This window comes from Epinephelus fuscoguttatus, linkage group LG5 (assembly GCF_011397635.1).
Source record: "Epinephelus fuscoguttatus linkage group LG5, E.fuscoguttatus.final_Chr_v1".
Taxonomy (NCBI): Eukaryota; Metazoa; Chordata; class Actinopteri; order Perciformes; family Serranidae; genus Epinephelus; species Epinephelus fuscoguttatus.
In genome coordinates, this window is record NC_064756.1 from 10,302,764 (window position 1) to 10,325,253 (window position 22,490).

At 42.2% G+C, this 22,490-nt stretch overlaps 1 protein-coding gene across 7 annotated transcripts in view; it reads right to left on the minus strand.

The window, feature by feature from the left end:
• The window catches only part of rap1gap2a (RAP1 GTPase activating protein 2a), a 118,409-nt gene that overhangs the window by 35,243 nt on the left and 60,676 nt on the right, over positions 1 to 22,490 (minus strand). For 4 of the 7 annotated variants that reach the window (XM_049576097.1, XM_049576096.1, XM_049576094.1 and 1 more), the window contains exon 1: positions 15,210 to 15,929. The exons of the other annotated variants lie outside the window; for them this stretch is intronic. In XM_049576097.1, coding sequence (XP_049432054.1) covers positions 15,210 to 15,337 — 128 coding nt within the window. In that variant the 5' untranslated portion in view covers positions 15,338 to 15,929. Of the gene's footprint in view, positions 1 to 15,209; positions 15,930 to 22,490 lie in introns of those variants that run through there. 7 annotated transcript variants of the gene reach the window in all.

Sequence of the window (22,490 nt, forward strand, 5' to 3'; positions counted from 1 at the left end):
GTTTCCCTGCTTCCCTTCACTGGTTCCTGTACAGCAGGGTCGGTCTTTGTTTCACTGTTATAATCATTAAAAAGCAAAAGCAGCATGTGTATACATTCAGTAGGCTATACCTTCAGTAGCTAGCTAGCTAACCCTACACTTTTCAGGGTTTGATTTTGGTTTTGGAACAGGGAAGAAACGTATGTCTTTTTCCAGCCTCTCCAGGTAACGAGTATCATTAATACACGACGTGCCCCAGGCACAACATTTAGCTCCAAATCCACAAAACCAGCCTGAAAATGAAGGAAATCTGAAATGACTGCATTAGAGTCAGTGGAGCACAGCTGTGTTGTTGTCGGACCTTGGTCTGAGCCGGCCTGATGCTACATTATGATTGACCAGTCTGCGCCCGGGGGCGGGACTTAGCAAAGAGTCAATTGACTGGACAAGAGTTAGATACAAAGTATAGTAACACAGACAGATGTAGGGTGTCTTGCTTTAAAGGGGGGGTCTGTGTAATCAATTTCAGCTCTGACTTAATGGATAAATGGCTGTTTTTTTAAATGGATATTTTTTATCAGTTCTGTTCTTTTGGTTTCGAGGAAATAAACACCTGGGCTGTGAAATGAAATTGCAAGGTCAAACTACATTCAAACCTCTGGTAAACAACGCGTGGCAGAAATTTCCCAGCAAGACAAAATTCAGCGGCTGCCACAGAATTACATTATTTTAATACACAGTAAACACTAGCTGTGGGGAACATACGGCAGCTGCGTTGGTTTGTGTGACCCTCTCTGGCCGGGCACTCTGCCAAGAACAGTGAAGTCACCTCTGAAAAATTTATTCATCCACAACAACAAACATGCTCTTTATAGGATTTTAGGGAAACTAGTTGTTGCTGCATAAATTTCCCCGGTGTAATGAATAAAGTGTAACTTAACTCAAGCCCCTGTCACCTCGAGCTAAGATTAAGTGGTTGTAAATCTGCTGGGCAAAAATAGGGCAGATCATGCTCCACATTTACGTCCAAACTAGTACAAGATGTACCTTTCTTCTGTACCAGCATGTCTATAATCCTGCTTGCATTTGGCTGCCGCTAATGATCGTTGATTCAACAGTAATTACATCTACACAGTCATCATGTTTATCTAATGATGCTGGTAATACATCTGTGTGTGTGTGTGTGTGTGTGTGTGTGTGTGTGTGTGTGTGTGTGAGAGAGAGAGAGAGAGAGAGAGAGAGAGAGAGGGAGAGGTTGTAATGCATCTTTGTTATTTCATATATTGATTACACCCTTGAGATGAGATTAGGACAGCAGGACACTGGGCACAGGCCGGGACACAGAGAGGGAAAGAGTGTGTGAGAAAGAAAGGAGAACAACACCTCTACACATCCTCACATGATGGACTGACCACAGAAAGAGGAGACAGGGGGATGAAAACAGGAAGTCATGGTGATGGAGGGTGCAGCAAGCATAAAAACAGAGGACAGAGACAGAAAAATCGAGGAGAGGGTGAACTGCGGGTTTCGGATACTAAGCCTCTCCCAGGGGGGCTTACTGCGCACTCCTGTTTCCAGTTGGGCTTAATATTTGCTATGAAACTTGATAAGGAGCCTGATCCCCATGCCAATTGGCCAATTACACAACTGATGGTTTCTCTAATGAAGTTAATACAACAATAATTGGAGACAGAGAAAAGGAGAAAGATGAGAGTTGTGTAGGGATGGAGAGCGTGGAGGGCAGGGAACATAAGACTGCTGTGGAGGGTAGGACCCATCATCAACCCTGATGTATATTAAAGTAGACTGAGAATTAAGAATCATGTCGCACAGCAAAGCCCTCTTCAATGTTACATATTGGACATGACAGTCACAGCTTTGATAAGCACTTTAAGGGGCTGACGTTACAGGAGGCATGTAGGACAGGTGGTGCCTGCTGCTTAAAGGGGAACACCACCTAAATGAGGAATCCCAATATAATATTTCAATGGCTGAGGAAAGTTCAATCAATATTCGTGAACATGAGCTACTTTGTCTCAAAGCCAGAAACCGGAGAAGTAAGTCTAAAACTTGTGATGTCATCAAGTTTAAAGTCTGGAGCTGCTCTATGAAAGCCTGATTTTGTTGGCCCACTGAATGCTGGTTTTCTTTTTATTCCCAAATGAGCTTCAGGATGTTTTTATATTAGGTACAATTGATTCATGCCATGCCCAAGTATCACTGCCCCTCCTCTACTCCCCCGCCACTTGGCTTTATGTTTTCTTACCAAAATTGTGTCATCATCTGTGTGACATTTTTGTTGTGCTACAGTTTAGAAAAGAGGCTCTGCTCCTGGACAAAGGAGGAGCCACTCCTGTCGGGCATGGAGCTCTCTGCCTGCCGCCGGAGCCCGGACTGCAGGTCAAAGGTGGCAGTGAAACCAGATCTGGGTCTGTCCATGGTGGGCTGTGCTGCCCTCTGAGAAAGAGACATTAGCATTAAACTGAGACTGTTTTCTAACCAATTAAAAACAACTTGTAGTCGCATTAAATAGCATTCCTCTTCTGTGTTTTGGTGTGTTTCTGTACTTTTCTCAAGTGGACTTGGGCACAGATCGACATGCCCTGCCTGGGTACAGGACACAGTGCTCACAGGAATCAAACGAACTGCACTTTGGGGTCAAGTGTGACCCAAAGTGCACAGGTTCCTTAATTCTATTGCAGGGTTGTCAGTTCTGAAACAGAAAATGTACCCTTATACTCGGAACATCCCCCTGTGGGCTCTCATTGTCACATCTTTTCAGATTCATTGTCTAGCAACTCCAGATTGAATAATTGATGACGTCACAAATTTGAATTTTAGCACTCTAGTTTTTGAATTTGGGATAGAGTTGTTCATGTTTACCATCTTTTTTGGACTGTCTTAGACCCGACCTTTCTATAACCAAATTTAATTAAGCTTCAAGAGTGTGAACACATTTTATAGAAGATACACAAAGTAGCATTTAAATGAATGGTACTAAAGACTGACTTCTGAGCGTAATTTAGATTTGTGAGCATGAACAGTTACCTGCTCAACACAGGAAAATACAGAGACATTTCACTTGTAGTAACATCCTTGTTGTTGCGGAATATGAGCACAAACGATGTTAACAGCTCGTCAAATAAGCTAACTTTCTGATTTCCTTTTGTATGTAAGCAGCTGCATATTTAGTCATTTCACTTTTTAGCCACACAAATAGCATTTCAATCTGTCTGTCGGCCATCCACTTTGGTCCAGACTCTGTTTCTCATGCCACCAGCGGCAACTACTGGATAGATTGCCATAAAATTTGGTACAGACATTCATATTCCCCTCAAGTTGAACTGCAGTGACTCTTGTGATCCCTTAACTATCTATCTATCTATCTATCTACCACCACCATCAAGACAAAGTTGTAACTTGCCCAATGTTTTCACACCAAATACGTACAGACTAATTATATTCCCATGAGTCTGAGCTGTAGTGATATGCAAATGCAACGTGCCACATTTTATAGATGTCAAAAAGGACTGTTGCACGACTCCACACCTGCAACTGATGACGCTAAGGGATGATGATTAGTAAGTGTGTCAAATCCTTAATTCAGTTCAATACAACTTAATTTCTCCTTGTAAAGGCACTTGTATGCAGTCGATCACTCCCTGAATCAACAGGTACACTTGCAAAAATACTGATAATCACAATACTAAAAATATGGCTGTAAGAAACTATATGTAAAATTACTAATGAACACATTAATAAATAAATACAACTAGGTTACACAACTTAAAAGTCCTACTTTACTGCTCACTTGACAGTAAACTACTGAGTGTCTATGATAGAGAGAGGACTGAATGAGTAATTGTCAGACAAACTGTAGTCTTGTTTCGGGGCTATTTTAGCAAACCTATGACAGAAGATAATCTGTTGCATTATAAGATACGTACATCACAGTGCTGTCACACCTTTCACTCCCCTTTAGGCAGCAATTTAAATTAGTATCACTTTGTCTTCTTGTCCTTCCTCTATTTCACCCTGTATGATCTACTATCTATCAGTCTGTCCTTGTTACAAAGTCCGCTCCACATAGAGAGGTAAGAGATGTACGTATGAGTCAGTCAGCTGCCCAACAGAACTGTACAGGCATCTGAGATATGCACAGATATGTGGAGAGGTCAGAAGAGCAATAATTAGGAGGCAACTGCACTCCAAGCCACCAGCTGTTTCCTGAGGGAGCGCCAGGCCTCACCCTCTCTCTCTGACTGTGATATGAATAGATACAAAGATGACAGCAGACAGGAGATAAGACTGTCCAGCCAGACAACCTGAAAAGCTCCCATTATCAATGAAAGGAAGAGGAATAGACAGACGGGCAGTGAGAGGGGGATGAGAAGAAGGGGAGCAGCATGTTTCTGGGAGAGACATCATGTAAATTAATATATAAATTTGTGCGGAAAATAATTAGTCCTTCAAGTGCAGAGCTGGCAAGCAGCAAAAAGAGGAAGTAAATAACCTTTTCATTTAGCTGTCCTGCTGATAGAGAGGCAGAATTGTGTGTGTGTGTGTGTGTGTGTGTGTGTGTGTGTGTGTGTGTGTGTGTGTGTGTGTGTGGACATGGGCTTTGTTGCAAGTACAAAACACACTCCAGAATATTTTTTTAAAACATATTACATAAACCTTTAAGAAAAGCAACACACTGGCACACAAACAACTTCTTTATGTGACAGACTGAAAAGCGAGTTGAGCAAACACACAAACTAAGAGATCTTCAAGTGGCTCGTGTGCCATCAGTGCAACTCCAGCACACGTGTGTGTTTTTGTGACTGACTCAAAACCACGGTCAATACAGCTTTCATTAGGTGGTAGCCTATTTAGTTTTTAATTTCAAAAGGTTTCTATTTCAGCTGAATAAATCTGCAGACTGGCTTTAGTATTTTTTCTCAGCCAATCTTCACTTCTATCTCAGATGTATGCATGTGATGTCACTCTATTGTGACTGGCTTTTAAATTAAAATTTTTAACAAAATGTGAGAAACTGTAGGATACTGTAATGTAAATAATTAAGGTAATAAAGTATGAGTCGTTTTCTGAATTCTGGTGACTTTTAAAGAACGAAAATAACAAAATAATAAGTACTTAATGTGAATTACTTTTGATGTGGTTCAGTTTTGTATTCATGCCAGTCGGCTTGTCCTCCACAAGGGATCCGCAGAGGCTTGTCCTCACCAGCCCACATGCCCCAGAGTCCTGGATGCCTATGTGGGGTGGAACAGGAGGCTTGCGGTCTCTGAAAGACAGCTGGGTACCCCTGGACTCATGCAGGCCCGACGGGTGCCTTGCTCCAGCCGCAGAGGATCAAAAAAGGAGGGGGAAACACCAGTGGGGAGGAAATAGTCGACTTTTAAAGTGGTAGGGCTTATACAGGCTGTACAGTGTGAGAAACAGGTTGTAATGAAAGTGAAAGGTTTGAGAACTTGTCATAAATTGGGACAAATACAGAGGAAAAGTGACCCTGAGAGGAAACCGGGAGAGGATAATTAAAAATGGGAGTGCCAGAACAATCAGGAGGGTTGACAGTCAGTTCCCCACTTCGCCTAGCCAAGTCCACAAAGTCTGAGCACGCCACAGCTCTCCTCTCCTCTCAATTATTTCTGTAATTAATCCAAGTGTTAGACTAAACTGACACCAGTGAAGGTCTCACCCTCTCCAGGAACACACGGTCCCACCCCGGGAAACTGTGAGTGTGCGTCATTTCGATCCTGCCAAAGAAACCAGGTTAATTTTGCAGTAAGTTTGTTACCTTGGATGATCTGATGATTCACTGCAACATATTACATTATAGCTACCAGGCATGGCAGCCAATTTATCGACTTAAACACTGACTTTGAGGATCACAAACAGGCTAAACGACCACCTTCTCTGACACTCACATACACAACATACATACTGAATCTGTGACACTGAGTTTAAATTCTAAACACCAAAGGAAAACACTACAGGCTACTAAAAGGTTACGTACTGCGGCTTTTGTCTTGCCTTGGAAATGTCAGTGCTGTTTTGTGTCTCGCTGCACAAATGGTGCCAAGAGACCTCTGATAGACATTTACCTGTACTTACTTCCCAACAGCAGGGAGACACTGATAAAGGCCACATGCTGAATTATGTCTGTTTGTTTGTGTATGGTTGTGCTTTATGCAGTTAATCTCACTTTATTTGGATAGCTCGGCAAGACTGGTAGTCAATTTAATGTTAGGTGACTGTAATGCATTAGCAGGTGTATAAACATGGAGCCTTTTGATCCAGTAAACACCTGAATAAAAGCTCAATGTGAGTAACGAAATGTAGTAAAAACACCTCAATTAGAGAAATTTCATCCTGTTTGGGTTCAACAGATGAAAACGTGTCTTGTAGATCCTCTTTCAATTACTTAATGTTTTCAGAATATCTAGTTTGCGCATCCTTGGATGTAATTCAAAGGTGCTCCATGGAAAGACACACTGGTATCTCTTATTTTTCTGTCATTTTAAGTGCATGACAAAAAATGAGTGTGCATCCTCTCTTCATCTTAAGAGTGTTATTTTATTATAAAGGATTTAAATATACATTTATAAGAGCGACTGGATTCAAAACTTTTGATTTAAACCAGCAGAGGTCTTTGTCCTTTGGCACAGTACTGCATTGCAGGGAAAAACGTAGTTGCCTGGCACAACTGGCTCTCTCTGTCATATCACAGGAAATGCCATAAATCCTGTCTAATCCCACTCATTTTGTGGGACCCACTCCCTCTTTATCATTGCCCAGTCTCATCTAGTCTCACTGACTTGAGTCAAAAGAGAGAAAAAAAGAGTTAAGCATCTGTCACATGACGCTGAATACTTCTCAACCAAGTCCACCACTTGAGACTAGCTGATAACCACACCAGAGCAGAAAGGTCCTGAAGAAAAGGAGAGAGATATGAAGACAGAGAGGAAGAGGCGCAGAATGAATGGATGTCAGGCAGATCTCTGAAAGAGAGAAGGCCACAGAGCGAGGTATAGAGAGAGAAAGAATAAATGAATCTCTGCAGACTAAAAATAGCTCTCTCAATCCCCTGTGCAGAGCTGGGTAAATAGGGCCGTCTTGGGTGGGTCTCTGGACACTTGTTAGAGACAATACCATCTCATCCATTACACACCCAAGACAAGATGCACACATGCACACAAACACACACGTATTTGCACAAACAGACAGCAAAGACACATGCAATCAAAAGTGTGCATGTTTGTGTGTGTATGAGAGACTATACTAGCAGTCCCCCGCAGCTGCCAATCACAACAGGAGTGAAACACATAAGAGGAACAAGAGGGAGTTTAGAAGAGGGAGTAATTGAGGGTAGAGAGGAAAAACAGGGGGGAGACGGGGAGGATGGAAATACGAGTGAGTCAGTGAATAAAAAGTGGTTGTGTTAAACAGCCGGAGGAGGAGGGTTAGACTGCGAGAGGAGGGAAGGGACGGGACAAGGAAAAACTGTGTAAGGTGGTCAAGAAAGGCAGCACAAAAGACTGCACTTTAGAACTTCAGCCCTGTCTAACAAGGTTTTCTCTCCAAGAGCAAGTGTTCAGGATCATTGGCCTCACAAAAAAGGTATAAATGATCACCTACAGAAAGGATTGATTTTTATTTCTGTAGAAAAATAACAGTTAGAATTACTACCTTGTAGTTGTATGTGTCCACAACCAGTCAAATGAGGTTTATATCCATGTCTGATCAGACTCATATGTAGCCATTACAGTAAACAATTCATACAATGTAGATGTTGCAGCAAAAAGTGACAAATTCTAAACTGTGAATGCTTCACACACATCTTACAACCCGGCAGCACAGAAGAGCTATACAATCAGTACAGTTTCAAGTGGCTAACCCAAGATTAGTGTCACCAGTTTTGTATCTGACCAAATGTCTCCCCTTCTAGTTGTCAGGAATCAGTACAAGAAGGACTCAAATGCAGAGCAGCAGGAGGATTTGAGGTTAAACAAAAAGCAAACTTGAATAAAACTGATGAAAAACATCCAGAGCAGGCAGGTAACTGACAGTCCAAATGACAGAAGAACCAAAACTGCCTGAAAACCAACCGGGATAAAACGATGAACTCAGGTTAAAAATCCAAACAGAACACAAGACACCAGGCAGGAAATGGAGCAGGGAATGACACCAAGAAATGAACACAGACAAACTGACAAGTACCAAAGGGAAACGCACAGGTATAGATACAGAAAACGAATCACACGAACAAGACACAGTAGACAGTAGGACGACACGGGCAAAAGGAGGGAAATGTGGATTAGATAACAACAAGAGTGTGGTGGGGAACACTAGGGTGGAGCAAACAAGACTAATACTGAACAGGTGTGAAGGGAATACTCCGGGAACAGGGAAGGACTAACGAGACAGGTGTGACAGAAAGCAGGCCAAAAACATGCTTTGTGAGGTCACAGTGACCTTGACCTTTGACCACCAAAATCTAATCAGGTCATCGTTGAGTCCAAGTGAACGTTTGTTCCAAATTTGAAGACGTTCCTTTGAGGCATTTTTTAGACAATGCATTCACAAGAATGGGATGGACAAACGACAACCTGAAATCACGATGCCTCCAGCCACAGGTGTCGCCAGCACGGAGGCATAAAAATGACTAAGAATTTTGAGTTAATCTGCAGTTGGGTGAGATCAGAAAGCATGAGGTAGCAACAGCAGCCAATGGTCAATTACAGCCCAAATGCCACCAGCTGTTCATTGTATTAGTCACTTTGACCTTGCCCATTTGTTACCAAATTAGACTGAATCAATGCGCGGTTATACAACAGAAGTCAAAGCAGAGATAGTTTTTACCGTGTGCTTATGTGTGTTGTCATGTCCCTCTCCTGGACTGCAGTGGCGCAGATGCCTCTGTGTGTCAGAGGGATGGGTTTTAGCTGCAACCAGCTGCTAACATACAGTAACATATTCTCTTGGTTGTTCAGCCGCAAACATTTCAGCAGTCACGTGACAACTGCAGGACATAGTTACTCCATGAGCCTGACAGGATGTTATATGAGAGGCTCTAATCCTTAGCTGGCCAATTTAACAAGAAGAGCTTCACTATTAGCGAGCTTGCTTGGAAAATATAGACATTTTATAAAGCGTACCACGCTCTTCACAAGGAGACAGCACTCAATTTGTGACCATTTTAATTTCTCTTGTTATGCCCTGCTGGAGCTCCACATCCCCATATTAAGGACCCTCAAAGAGATATATAATCAACCACAGACTAGTGTTTGATGAGATTCTCTCTTCAGGGAACTGAAACTGTTGAGATACTTGCATAACTGTCGAATCAAATCAATCTATCTACTCCAAAGGGAAATGCTGATATGCACGCAGGGTTTAAAACACCAAAACAGAACAAATCAGACAACTGGGAAAATGAAACAAAACTGACACTGCAGCAAATAATTAAAAACAACTATGAGAGGAAAAGAAAAACACTAAGATCTTATCAGATGTGAAGTTGCATAAAGTACAAATACATAAGCGGGAAATGCTATATCTCAGTGAACAAAGAGGCCAACAGGTCAGCTATTAATGTGCATATGGTTTTCCAAGTTCAGAATATTAATAGGGAAAACAATCAGCCTTTTCTCTTGTTAGCAGTGGTCTGAAGGCAAGAGTTCAAACTCACTCAACAGAACGAAGTATGGAGCTGCTCGCAGGGTCTGACTCACCCTTACTTCTAAGATTTCCATGTCAGGCAACAGTAAATAAAGATAAGATAAAGGTACGTCTATAAACCTTCCATTAAACAGTCATCAAAGCAGAGAAACACTTAAAGAGTTCATTTTCCTCAGGATGAAAAGATTCTGCTTCACTTTTTGAAGATCTCAAGTGATTTTAAGACATAGCTTTTTGTTGAGAATTGTGCCGTCTTGTCTCACCAGCTCGATTTCCTCTCACTTAATAACAGTTGTTAAAGCAGCAGAGAGGACGACTTTCCAAAATCAATACTCATGTCCTTAGTTTTTGCTACATTTAGCAGGATGAAGGGCTTGTCATGCCATGACACAAAGTCCTCCTCCACAAGCCGGTGATCTTATTCCACCCCGTCCGTGTAGGCTGACTAACAACCGAATCATCAGCACATTTTATTATGTGTCTCATCATTGCTTTGACAGGTGTTCTTGTAAATAATATATGGAAGGTGAGGAAGACCTTGTGGAGAGACTCTCTACAGCCACTGAGACCTGTTGGTTAAAGGAACACTTCACATTCACATTGGACTGCTGACCACACCTGTCATCTTCCAGCCTATCTGCCTATTGGTATATATGCTGTACGGATGTGTCAATTTGAAGACATCTTGACCTGGAATCAAAATGTGCAATCTTTGATTTTTTTTCTATGATTTTTGTTGATAAAAGAATAGTTTGTCAGGAAATACACTTCTTCACTTTCTTGCTGAGAGTTAGATGAGAGTAGTGATACTACTGCCATGTCTGTAATTCCACTCACTGCACCCCCGAAGCTTACATGTGACATCTTGTTTGTGTATATGCATAAAAGACTGAGTCAGGCCAGCTATTGTTCAGTCTTCGTGATAAACTAAGCTAAACCTGCTGATGGCTTTAGCCTCATATTTACTGATTAGATATGGGAATCAAGGCTCTTCATATAAATACTATGCTCGCGGAAGTAGTTTATGAAGATGGAGCTGTGTAAGAGATGTGGAGGTCCAATTCCCTTGATTTCTTTTTTTTAATACTGATGTGAAATGTCCATGCAACTTGCCATTAGACAGGCTGTAATAAAGTGGTAATTCCATTTAAAAGGGTTGCCTTGACTTTTTCCCAGCTGAAAAATAAAACCCAAATGACCCTGTCAAATATATTAAATGCTAATGAAGTTGCACAAAAGGAGGTCTGCTAAGTCAGCTGGTCCGAATGTTATCACTCTATTAAATGGATGTTAGTCGTGGTTATCAGCCTCATTGATATGGATTAGCAGGGTCCTGCTACACCCACGAGTCGGGTTAAATGGACATGTTTATTGTTATGCAATGACGGAGACGGGTGGGTGATATAATGTTGGTATGAAGAGTGAGAAAATCCATGTATAGAAGAGGTCAGGGTATTCAATGGGTCAGACAGACATAGGACCTGAATTCAGGAGACAGACTTTGTGTCCCTTATGAAACCAAAAGGAAACGTTGAGATATTTTAACAACGTAATGCAGGCTATATCAAGCAGGATATGTCACGTAGTAAACACCAAACTTATTCTAAGCCAAAACATGTTTTTCTAAACCTAACCGCAGTCTCTCAGCCTGAACCTAATGACAGTAAAAGTGAAAGCTAATAAAACATCTCCCTGTGGCAATGGGCATTTAATGGGTTGGACTCATATCTATGATGCTGATAACCACTTTAATCATTAAACATTGGTAATGAGTGGCTAAGTTGACTGTGATGACTCACAGATCATTTAAAAAGAGTATCCATAATTCACAGATGTAATTGAAAGATGTGAGTCATAGAGGAGCATTGCATCATAACCACATTCTGTTAAGGCACAAGGGAAACAGACAAGACCAAGACCAAAACACAACATGTATCCTTATAAATGTATTATGTAACAGTAAATTAAACTACAGCATAACCAATTTACATCCACATCCTGTTAATGCCCCTGCTGCAACCTTTTCCTGTTAAGCATTTCAGCCTTTACAATTGATGTGGGCTTTTATTGTGCAGCATCTGCTCGCCCTCTGTAGTTATAGTCACCAGCACTAAAGCTTAATTTACAGAAGGTTAGCGGTTCATCTCTACATCTGGACATTTTTTCTCCTGCTTATTTGTCAGTGAATCCGTCTTATATAGTGAAGCACTTAATGCAGTGTACATGAGCCTCAAACCTCTAATTTACAGTGAAGGTCAGGCCTTTTCCTCTGCCATTACTGTCCAACTCAGAATAATCAACAATAGGTAGTGTGCCACCAGACCAATGCAGTCATAAAGAAATAATCAGATATTGAAATTTGCAAAACAGGTGCATGTTTGTTTCAAAATGACTCTGACATTGTATTGGACCTATACTGTATTTCACGCCTGATAAACATACATGTAACATAGCATGCCATCTTGTTACATGGTAACGTCGTGTCAATTTTGCTATTAGAAGCTTTTAATATTAAATGGGGGCAACACAGTGTGAACAGGAAGCCCCATGCTGTGATTATAGATTAGGTCTCAAAAACACTCTGGCATCATAAATGAGTCTGTCTCCTCTCTCTCTCTCACACACACACACACACACACACACACACACACACACACACACACAATCTCTCTCTCTAACCTCACGACTGCACCACAACACCACAAACCGACAGGGAAATGTAACCATTACCACTTAGGCACTTGTTGTGTAAGAAGTGCCTCAACACACCTCATGCATATGAAACCACATGCACTATGGGACAAACATTTCACACACAAGCGCACACACACATACGCACAGGAAAAACAGGTCTGCAGCTGGAGATAAATGGGCTGTGGTTGGCATTAATGCATGGAGGGTAATATAAACATTCTGATACAAGCGGCAGACCTCAACTGGTTTCAACTTAATGGAGGGCAAATATACATTATTGCTCTATCAGTGGAGAGATAAAGAGTGAGAGGAATACAGAAGATTGGATGCCTGTATGCTTGCATGTGTACTTGTGTGTGTGTGTTGTGTGAAGACAGAAAAAAATGTGAACAAAAAAACTGTAAAAAAGAATTGTCACATACTCTGTGCTGCAAAGTCAGGTGGTAAAAACTCAATAAACACTCTTTTTCGAGCATTCCATGCAAAGCGATCCCTGTTATGATGTTGTCAGTCTATAACTCACTTTTCCTTGTACTCACTGTCAGAATAGGTTTAAGGACATGAAATATCTTGCCACAATGGATGCCTATATGTTGAGAAAAACACCAGTGATAAACGTCTGAAAGGACTGCAATCATGCACATAACGACTGTCGTTTGGAATAAGACAACTTAAAACTGTCGGCAATTGTGCCTCGATCATTATGTGACACAGCCACAGTGATGGGAATGACAACAGCAGAATATCGTAGCAGCGCCTCGGGGTATTTCTGCTGCCCAGACATGATTGTATTGTTGTCATTTGACATGAGGTAATAACATGCAGAGTTGAAATCATAAATCACACTGTGAGCATGTGGAAAACATGCACAAAAGAACTCCTGTATAAAATACATGTGTGTTTGTGTGCATGTTTTTGCTGTGTCTGTGTGGCAGTGCAGTGTTGTTGCATTTACAGATGATCACAGCCTCAGAGCACGGCTGGATTAATCCACTAGAGGGCCTTGGGGCAAAAATGACATGTCTGGACCCCATTGATCATCCCCTCTTGGCACTCACTGTGTATGTACCCTGTTGCTGTTAAATATATATTTTGCCCAGAGCCACAAGAACCAATCACTTATCATATGCTGCAGAACCACCTGGCTGATTGCTGTGGCACTTAATTTAATTAAATACACACAAGACAGAATTAGGTAATGTTACAGATCTTTATCATGTCAGCTGACGACTGTTTTAGTGGTGCTGGTATCTGGACTAAATCACAATTAATCAAATTACCACAAACAAGCTGTCACACATTAAACCTGCAGCATTTAAGGGCCCCAGGGAGTCTGTGGCAGTTGCCCTATTTGCGTGGTTGCTAATCCAGCCTAACCTCCAGGGGTTAATTTTACGCTACACACACACACAGACACACAGACACACAGACACACAAACACACAGAGGTCAGATAAACTTATCAGCATTTGCAAAGTAAGTTACAGTCTATTTCGATGTAGCCTATTTTGGTCCAGGTCATTAGAACAGAGCAGCAAAGTGCGTTCAGTGCTTCATATCGGATGTTCACACACATACACATACACCTATCCAACACCACACTGTGCATATCCTTCCCCATAATAACACTGAATAGTCAAACTCAGTCTGCAACCTTCTGCTCTGATTCCACTTTAACTGTATGTGTATGGCTGCTTATGTTAGCTTGGCCGAAAACAGGTCCACCCAGGGGGAGGCTTAGCGGGGGGAAGTGCCGGCAGTCTCGACCCTGCCAACCTCCCACACTTTTGTTTGTTACCAGGTGGGATATTCCCAGGGGTCATATTGACTGCACTCGTCTCAGGTAGTATTAACAGTAAGGTGATCTGGACAAAACAGAGCGTGCAATGGAAATTCTCTCACAGGTGCATTTGCAGCAGCAGTTTCTAAAGAAGTAAGGCATCGGAAGTCTTCTTGAAGGCACAATCTGGTATTCCTTTCATTAAAAAAAAAAAATCTGCCTAAAGGTCCTGAAGAGACTGAGAAAAACGGTTTAGTTGCTTTCTTTGTAGCCTTCACAGTTCATAATAAATTTATTTCAAAACCTGCTAAAATCTCATATTTACAGCAGGGTTGTGGGCAGTAAATCCTGATACTGCATTCTCTTCCCTACTACAGTTTGCAGCTCACCTATTGAACTCTTAGCCAGTTTAACAACCAACGAACCTGCGTTCACACTGCTCCTGTGCTACACAAATGAAACTGTTTCATCAGCATTGCAGGCATCAACAAGTGCCATGATGCTTGTGTGTACTGCAGAAACTGTTAAGAACCAAACATAGAAATACATAAATAGGTAAGTGGGTGACCTTTGCTCTACATCTTTTTCTTTTCATTCAATCCATCTCTCTTTCTGAACACTTTTCATCCTCTCTTTTTCCATGTTCTCTCCCCACCACAGCCTTGCTGCTGTCCTTACTCCCTCTCTTATTCGCTCTTCAAAAGCACTCACAACACTCCTCTATTCACCTACAATCCTCGATATCTTCCCTGTCTGTCATTTCCACTGACACAAGACACACACACACACACACACACACACACACACACACACACACACACACACACACACACACACACAGGCACTCTAATAAAAAGGCCTATTATAAAACTGCAGATGCAAACTCATTGAACCGTAAAGAGCACAAAGTACACCTTTCCCCTGGAATAACAAAGACATTGCAAGCTAATAAAGTTTTCCTCATAATCTGAGCTCAACACTGCAGTGCTGACTCTCTGCTTGTCCCTCAGCTGTACACATCCACTCAGCATGCCTGCCTCATCAGATGACACAATGGGACAAACTTCACCCACCCTTCACTCTCCTCTTTCTCCCTCTCCTTCTCCTTGGCTTTGCGAGACTTGTGCAGGAGTCCGATCAGGATCACTGCGGCCCGAATGCCAGCCTTTTTGTTGTGGTACCGTCCTCCGGTCTGAGACATGCTGGACGTCTCTGCCGGTGCCAGGAGGGGTTCAGGTGACAGACGGTCCAAGGTCAGGCCAGCTCCAGGGTCCCTGGGATGCAGAACCTGCTTGGTGGTGGCTTTGCGGGACTCCAGCGTGACCTGTGGGTGTCTTGGTTCTGTATGCTGTCTGGCTTGGAGCAAGCTGGTAACTTTCACCAAAACCAGGTACCTGTTTGATTTGGCCCTGGATTGTCAGTTGAGAGCCTCTCTGTCAGATGTTTTGGTTTAAGTCAGTAATCCAAAAGTTAAAAATAATGGAGCCACTTTTGGTTTGGCAGGATGTCAGGTCCGATTAAATCTCTGATCTTGGGATCAATGAGCATTTCTTGTAATCCCAGAGGTCCAGAGTGGCACGGCTGGACTCCAGCTCAAGGTGAACTTCTATCTGCATTCCCTGCTTCTGCAGTGAATCTGTGCATCGCAGCTCCACAGCAAATCATGGTCCCTGACGAGAGGATGAAGGGTTGCGCTACTGACAGCCTCGCAGACACATACACTGTGGCACTGCATCTCTCTGTCTACCTACCTCTACCTCCCTACCTCTCCCTCCTTCTCTAACATGCTCCGTTTCTTCTCCCTCTGTGTCTGCTGCTGCTCTGCTCCCTCCTTCCTTACTGCTGAGCCCCGCCCTCCTCCGTCTGATAGGCTGCAGTTGGTACAAGGACTGCCTTCTCCTCCTCTACTGTATACCTCCTCCTATCTCTCCCTGTCCTTGTTTCTACCTTGTTAATCATTTTATATTAATCTCCCTGACCTTGTTCTATCAGTGCTTGATTTTGTGATTTCATTTCTAGGCACATGTATGCACACCTACTCACCCTCTCTCTCTCTCTCTCTCTCTCTCTCTCTCTCTCTCTCACACACACACACACACACACATAAACACACACTCAGTCCCTCAGTGTGAAATCTCAATTCAAACAGGCTTATCAGCCTATTGCCTGCTATGCTGTTGCCAAGGACATTGGAATTGAAATGTAACCTCACAAATTGAAAACAGATTAAATGACAACACATGAAAAAATTATAATTTTAACAAATTTTACATGCTCTCCCATGCGCACAGACACACAGGGAAATACATGACACATTTTTTACACCCAGTTTCTTCGTTGGTTGCCTGCTATTATCCTGTCGTGCCACATATTTTCTCCACTTAACCTCCGTTTGTATTCCTCCCACTAATAAACTGTCTTCATGCTTCTCGTTGTTCGTACAAATTTACAGCCAACTAAGCTAGTGCTTCTCTGTAACTCCAGCTAGAGCCTGTTTCCTCTTCAGTAACAGGTCAATAAACAGAACTAAAGTAGTCATCTTCCCAGACTAAATTGATCTACAGCATTCTGCTTCATTTTGAGCCACCTGTTCCTCCTCCTCTCTGTTAGTGAACTAACCAACTGAGTGAATAGATAGCTAATTGACTCACAAGCTGCATTGATTCTCCTAGCATTAGTAAGCATTATCAAAATTTTATACATAATATCTTCACCCATTTTCTTCCTTGAACCAAGCTGGTTCATTGTAGGATTGTTAAGTCCTTTGCTCTTTCATTTGGTCATTGTGTAATTACTGTAGTCTGGATGGTTTTCATTAAAGGAATAGTTTGATATTCTGGGAAATACACGGATTCGCTTTGTTGCCAACCAAGTCCATACTTTTCGTCCAAAACTTTTGCAGTTCTAAAAATTAAATATGACCTCACGTTGTGTTGATCACATTTAACTCTCTTTGTCATTAAAGTTTTTGGAACAGGTTCAGTTTTCAGCATTTCTTCGCTTCTTTCAAAAGTCTTTAGTGAGTTGTTATGACAAAGAAGCAGCACAGAAGATGTGGCATAACTTGCAAGACAGACATCTGCACATTATCGTTTCATAACCAAGATAGCCTACTTTCAACAGATCAGACAGGAAGATTGAGGTGGATGATCGTGACAAAGAAGAGGATGTAATAGCGGATGAAGACCACACATACAGAGAGAGAGAGAGAGTGCAACAGTGTGGAGACAGAGAGGGAGGACAGCTCGGCCCCTTCAGGTAGCCGTGGTGCCAAATGCATGACGCAGGCAGAGAGTGGCGACAGCCAGGGAGGTAACTCCAGTGGGGTGCAGAGAAAGTAAACGTTTCCTCCCATGAATATTCACAGCGAACTGAACAACAGAACATATCCGTGTGCAAGGTTTCTTTGCGTGACCATTTTTAACAGATGACTGATTAAAACTAGAATTACCACCTCACGGTTGTATGCCTCAGTAAACCAGTCAGGTTGCAGTTACAAGTTAAATACTGTACATGTCTGTGAAAACATGAATGCTTCACAAACATCTTCTCCCTGACAGCACAGAACAGTCAGTCCAGTTTGAAGGTGTGCACCCAAGATAAGTGTCCCCCCTTCTGTTCCTGAGTTATGATGCTGAATGATGGCCAGAAAAATGTTTTTGCACACAATTATGAAACTGGCCTTTGACCTTTTGGATATAAAATGCCATTACTTCATCACTTCATCGTTTTATCCTATTAGACATTTGTGTGGAATTTTCAACACAAATAAATTCTTGAGTTATGGCCAAAAACATGATTTTTGAGGTCATAGTGACCTTGGCCTTAACAACCAAATCTTTATCAGTGTATCCTTGAGTCAAAGTGGACATTTGTGCCAAATTTCAAAGGCCTTCTCGTGATTCATTCACAAGCGTGAAACCGATGCACGGTGACAGTGACCTCAATCTTTGACAAAAAAATTTCAATCAGTTTGAAGAGGTCATTTGTGCCAAATTTTAAGAAATTCCCTCAAGGTGTTTTTGAGATATTACATTCACAAGTATGAAACAGATGAGGTTACAGTGACCTTGACCTTTGCCCTCTGACCACCAAAACAAAAAAATTTCAATAAGATTTATGTACATTTGTGCCAAAATTTAATAAATTCCCTCAATGTGGTTTTGAGATATTGTGTTCATGATAATGGGACGAATAGTTGGGCGGACAGCCTGAATACATAATGGCCTCCAGCAATGGCTACTGCAGGTACAGAGACATAAAAACTAAAAAAAAAAACTGACAAACATACTTTGTGCGCAAAGCCTTGAAATGAGAGGATTGATACCAGTGTCATGTCTGTGCTGTTGAATATAAAGTCACAGCCAGGGAATGGTTTGCTCCAATGATAAAAACTGGAAGTGGGAGCCTCCACTGGATGCCTGGTATCTAGTTACATTGTGGGTTTTAGATTAAAAAACAAGATATAATCAGTGAGGTTGAGAGGCACCTGTTGGTGGGGCTATTCATCTTTTGACGGGGCAAGCTGTTTTCCATTTATTCCAGTCTTAATATTAAGCTAACAGTCTTCTGGCTGCAGCTTCACACTTCACAGACAGACATGAGAGTGGCAACGTCGAGTCATCTAGCTTGCAGTAAGAAAGTGATTGAGAATATTTCCCAAAATGTCAAAGCCCTACTTTAAGCACTGGTATCAGAAACACATATACCCTTTTATAGTTTTAAATAGATATAGTCACTCTGTTTTCTTTTAAACAAAAATGCTTTTTTCATTTATTACAGTAACGTACCGTTACCTTTCATCCATCTTATTAAACAGCTTCTTCTCTGCATTGATTTCCTCATTTCTCTAAAAGAGTTCATGTTTGAAAGGGTTTCTATATTTCAGTGAACCATAAAATATCCCCAACATAAAACATCATCTTTCAATCCAAGGTAAAGATAGCCATGTGAATTATGAATTATGACATTCTCACGTGGCAGCGAGTATAAAACTCCGTAGACAGACAAGGACACAGACATAAAACTATACAAGCAACATAAAAGCCTGAAGCAGCAGAAACATTCACAGTGAATCACGTAGCACATCTGGTGCAGCTTGTCTGGGTGACAGTAGTGACAACAGTGGAGGGGTTAATGCTAGTCGAGAGCTGAAATGGAGTGTCTCCGACTCCTTGTACTGGGGATAATTAGAGAAATGCATCATTCAAGACAAGAGACAAAGACATCTGTGTAGATGAGAGGATTTAGATGGCAGCCAGGGTATAGATTAAGCTGGGGAAACAACCGCAACAAACAACAATTGAAGGGAAGGTCTAATTTCTCTCCTTGTGTGCATTGCTCTTCCTGTGTGTGATCAACGCCATAGCAACCAGACAGCTGCCAAAAGATCTGCCCAGAGGACCCCCAAGGCTGTATCCCCTTGACACCCGCCCGAAAAAAGGCTTGTTAGATTTTTGCTTGCTGCCCTTTGTGGAATTTGCTTCCAAAACTTGCAGTTTGTGATTTTTGATTGACACGATCTGCAATCATGGCGCCCTCGCTCAAAGCCACCTGAGGATTTTCCAAACTCTTGTGTGGAGGCAAACAAACAACTGGACTATCAAACGTCCTCCAGAGATCGATTGTAAAAAACATATACATGCATGTACGTACATACACACACTCACTCTCCCTCCCTCCCACACACACTTAAGAGCAACTTGGCCATTTCACTTGGGTCCTATTGTGCGTCATCAAGGGGGGGGGGGGGGGGGGGGTAGACACTTGTATCTATTCACACTGAGGCACACAAACACTACTCACTCTCCTTCAACCCCCTCCCCTTGTTCTCCCACTCACACATTCACGCATACACACACACACGCCCACAGGTGTCACATTGTTCCCGTGAGATACACTGAGGTGTACCAGTTTACCTCTGAGCTTGAATAAACATTCAGAGCAGTTATGGTGTAATCCTAATCCTAGTGTACTAGTGGTTGGAGGTACATGTACTGAGATTCAGTGTCATAGGCGGAGATTTTGTGGGTGCTTGAAGCACCTATGGAGAAGGCCGGGCACCCATGTGTGCCAGCGTACGATCAGGGCCAAATTTTTTTATGACATATTAAAAAAAAAAGTGTTGTCTCTGGCTGGAAAACAGAAATAATGCTCTTGTCTTTCTTTTGTATTGCATTGCATCACAGCCCAACTAGAGCCCAAAATGGCATGCTGGTTTTAAAAACTGAGAGAATAATCGATGATGGGTTAACATGTGCTTCATGTATGGATCATAGACTGTATAAAGATGGATGACATGACAGCTCCCCAAAAGTACAGCCAAAACATTTCAATTGCAGTATAGGTCACAAACCTCGCCCCTCCATGTTAGCAGATGGGACATGGGCCAAACTGAGGGTGCTTTCACAGCTGCTCTGTTTGGTTTGGTTCAATTGAACTCAAGTTTGTTTGCCCCCTAAGTGTGGTTCGTTCAGGCAGGTATGAACACAGCAATCACATGCACCAAAACAACCGGACCGAGACCTTCTTGAAGACGTGGTCTCTGGTGCAGTTTGTTTGTGGTGAGAACATGTTCCGACCTCAATCCGAACCAACTGTATGTCTGACAAGATTGGTTATAATAATGAACACAAATAAGTGGTTATTTGGTGTTAAAAAAGAGGGGGGTTAAGGTCATGACTGACAGCTGTGTGTGCCAATCATTGTGCTCACTATCAATTCCGCTGCTTACGTTTGGTGATTCGGGTGTTTGGGCGGGAACTCGATGCTGGCAGAGATCGCTACTGCGCCAACCGGCCATATCTGGGATATTTTGGCTTCATTTTCGTACAGTGGGAGGAAGTGGAGAAGCATCGTCCATCTTTATACAGTCTATGGTACAGTTACAAACTCCCTCTGCTCTCTGCCAACATACACACACAAACCAGACACAGACACACACGTGCGCCTGAGTGGTGCCAAGCAGCCTTCCCTGTCACTTCACAGCTTCTCAAGTGTCTCCCAAACAAACAGATGCCAGTCGACCAACGTCACCTCTCTTTGCAGCTCTTTCTATTACAGGACATTCACACACAGACACACACAGACACACACACACAGACACACACACACACAGACACTAACTCACACAAAATGTTTGACCCAATTGCAAGTCAGTTGGAGAAAATGACCTTCACAACTGCTGCTGAGTAACTGCTCTATCCCCCAACACGCACACAGACAAACACACACACACACACACACACACACACACACACACACACACACACACACACTCTCCCTCTTCCCACTTTCATCCCCAGTTCAATCCCCTTTTTCAATCCTCCATGTTCTTTCAGTGTAATAGAAAAACAAGTCATCATGACACTTGTATGTGAAATCTCCTTATAGTTGTCGGTATGATGTGTGTCTGAATGTGTGTGTGTGTGTGTGTGTGTGACTTTCTGCAGATGTGTACCACCACATATTCAGCTCCATCTTGCAGTAACTGTTAATGTTCAGGGCAGAAACACGTGTCCAGTGTTTATGAAGAAACAACAAAGTTCAAACCAAAATGGCAAACGCGCCATAAATAAGAGATTAACTCTAAAAAGTCATGTTGTGATATGAATCAAATGGAAATGTCATTCTCTGTACCTTTCAACATGTTCTATGTGCTTTGGGAACAAGAACTTTACACGTCTTGCTTACAGTGTTTTGTGGTGTTTTAAATGTGGTGCAGACTTTGATTATATTTGCTGGAAAAGAAAAACTCACTTTCAAGTGTTGGTATTTGGGTTTGATGTAGCAGCGTTTTGACATGACTGTCCCTACAAGGCAAAACTGTGTGCACTGCGCGTTTACACAAGGCCGTTTTTTACTTTCTTTGATTGCTTTCTAAACATAATTTATTCTGTGTTTTGTTCCTTTGTGTATTCCATTGTGTTCTGGATCCAATATGTGACAGGTTTTTTAAAGACGTGGATAGTCCTCATGTACCGAGTCTCTGTTTGTCATGTCAGTACCAGCTGGTGAAAGAAATTCCACCCTTGCTGTGTTGGTGCTGGTGTCACTTTGGTGAAATTAAGCTAGTATTTTCTCACCTTAGTTAAAGGGAGAAAGTCTGACATGTATTGTTTGGCTTCATTTAGCAATTGACCTTTCGCTAAGTTCTGCTCCTTTGTGATGGTCCAACAAGCTGTCAGAGTAAGCATGAAGCCCACACTGTAACTAAATGCACTCCCTGAAAAGAATTAGCATATTTTTGGAAAAATGAACCAGTGATTCCAGAGAGAAGCAGATAGAGGGGTCTACAGTCTGTGTTTGAAGGATATATCCAGGATGTCAAACTGACTCAGCAGCAACAACAGGTT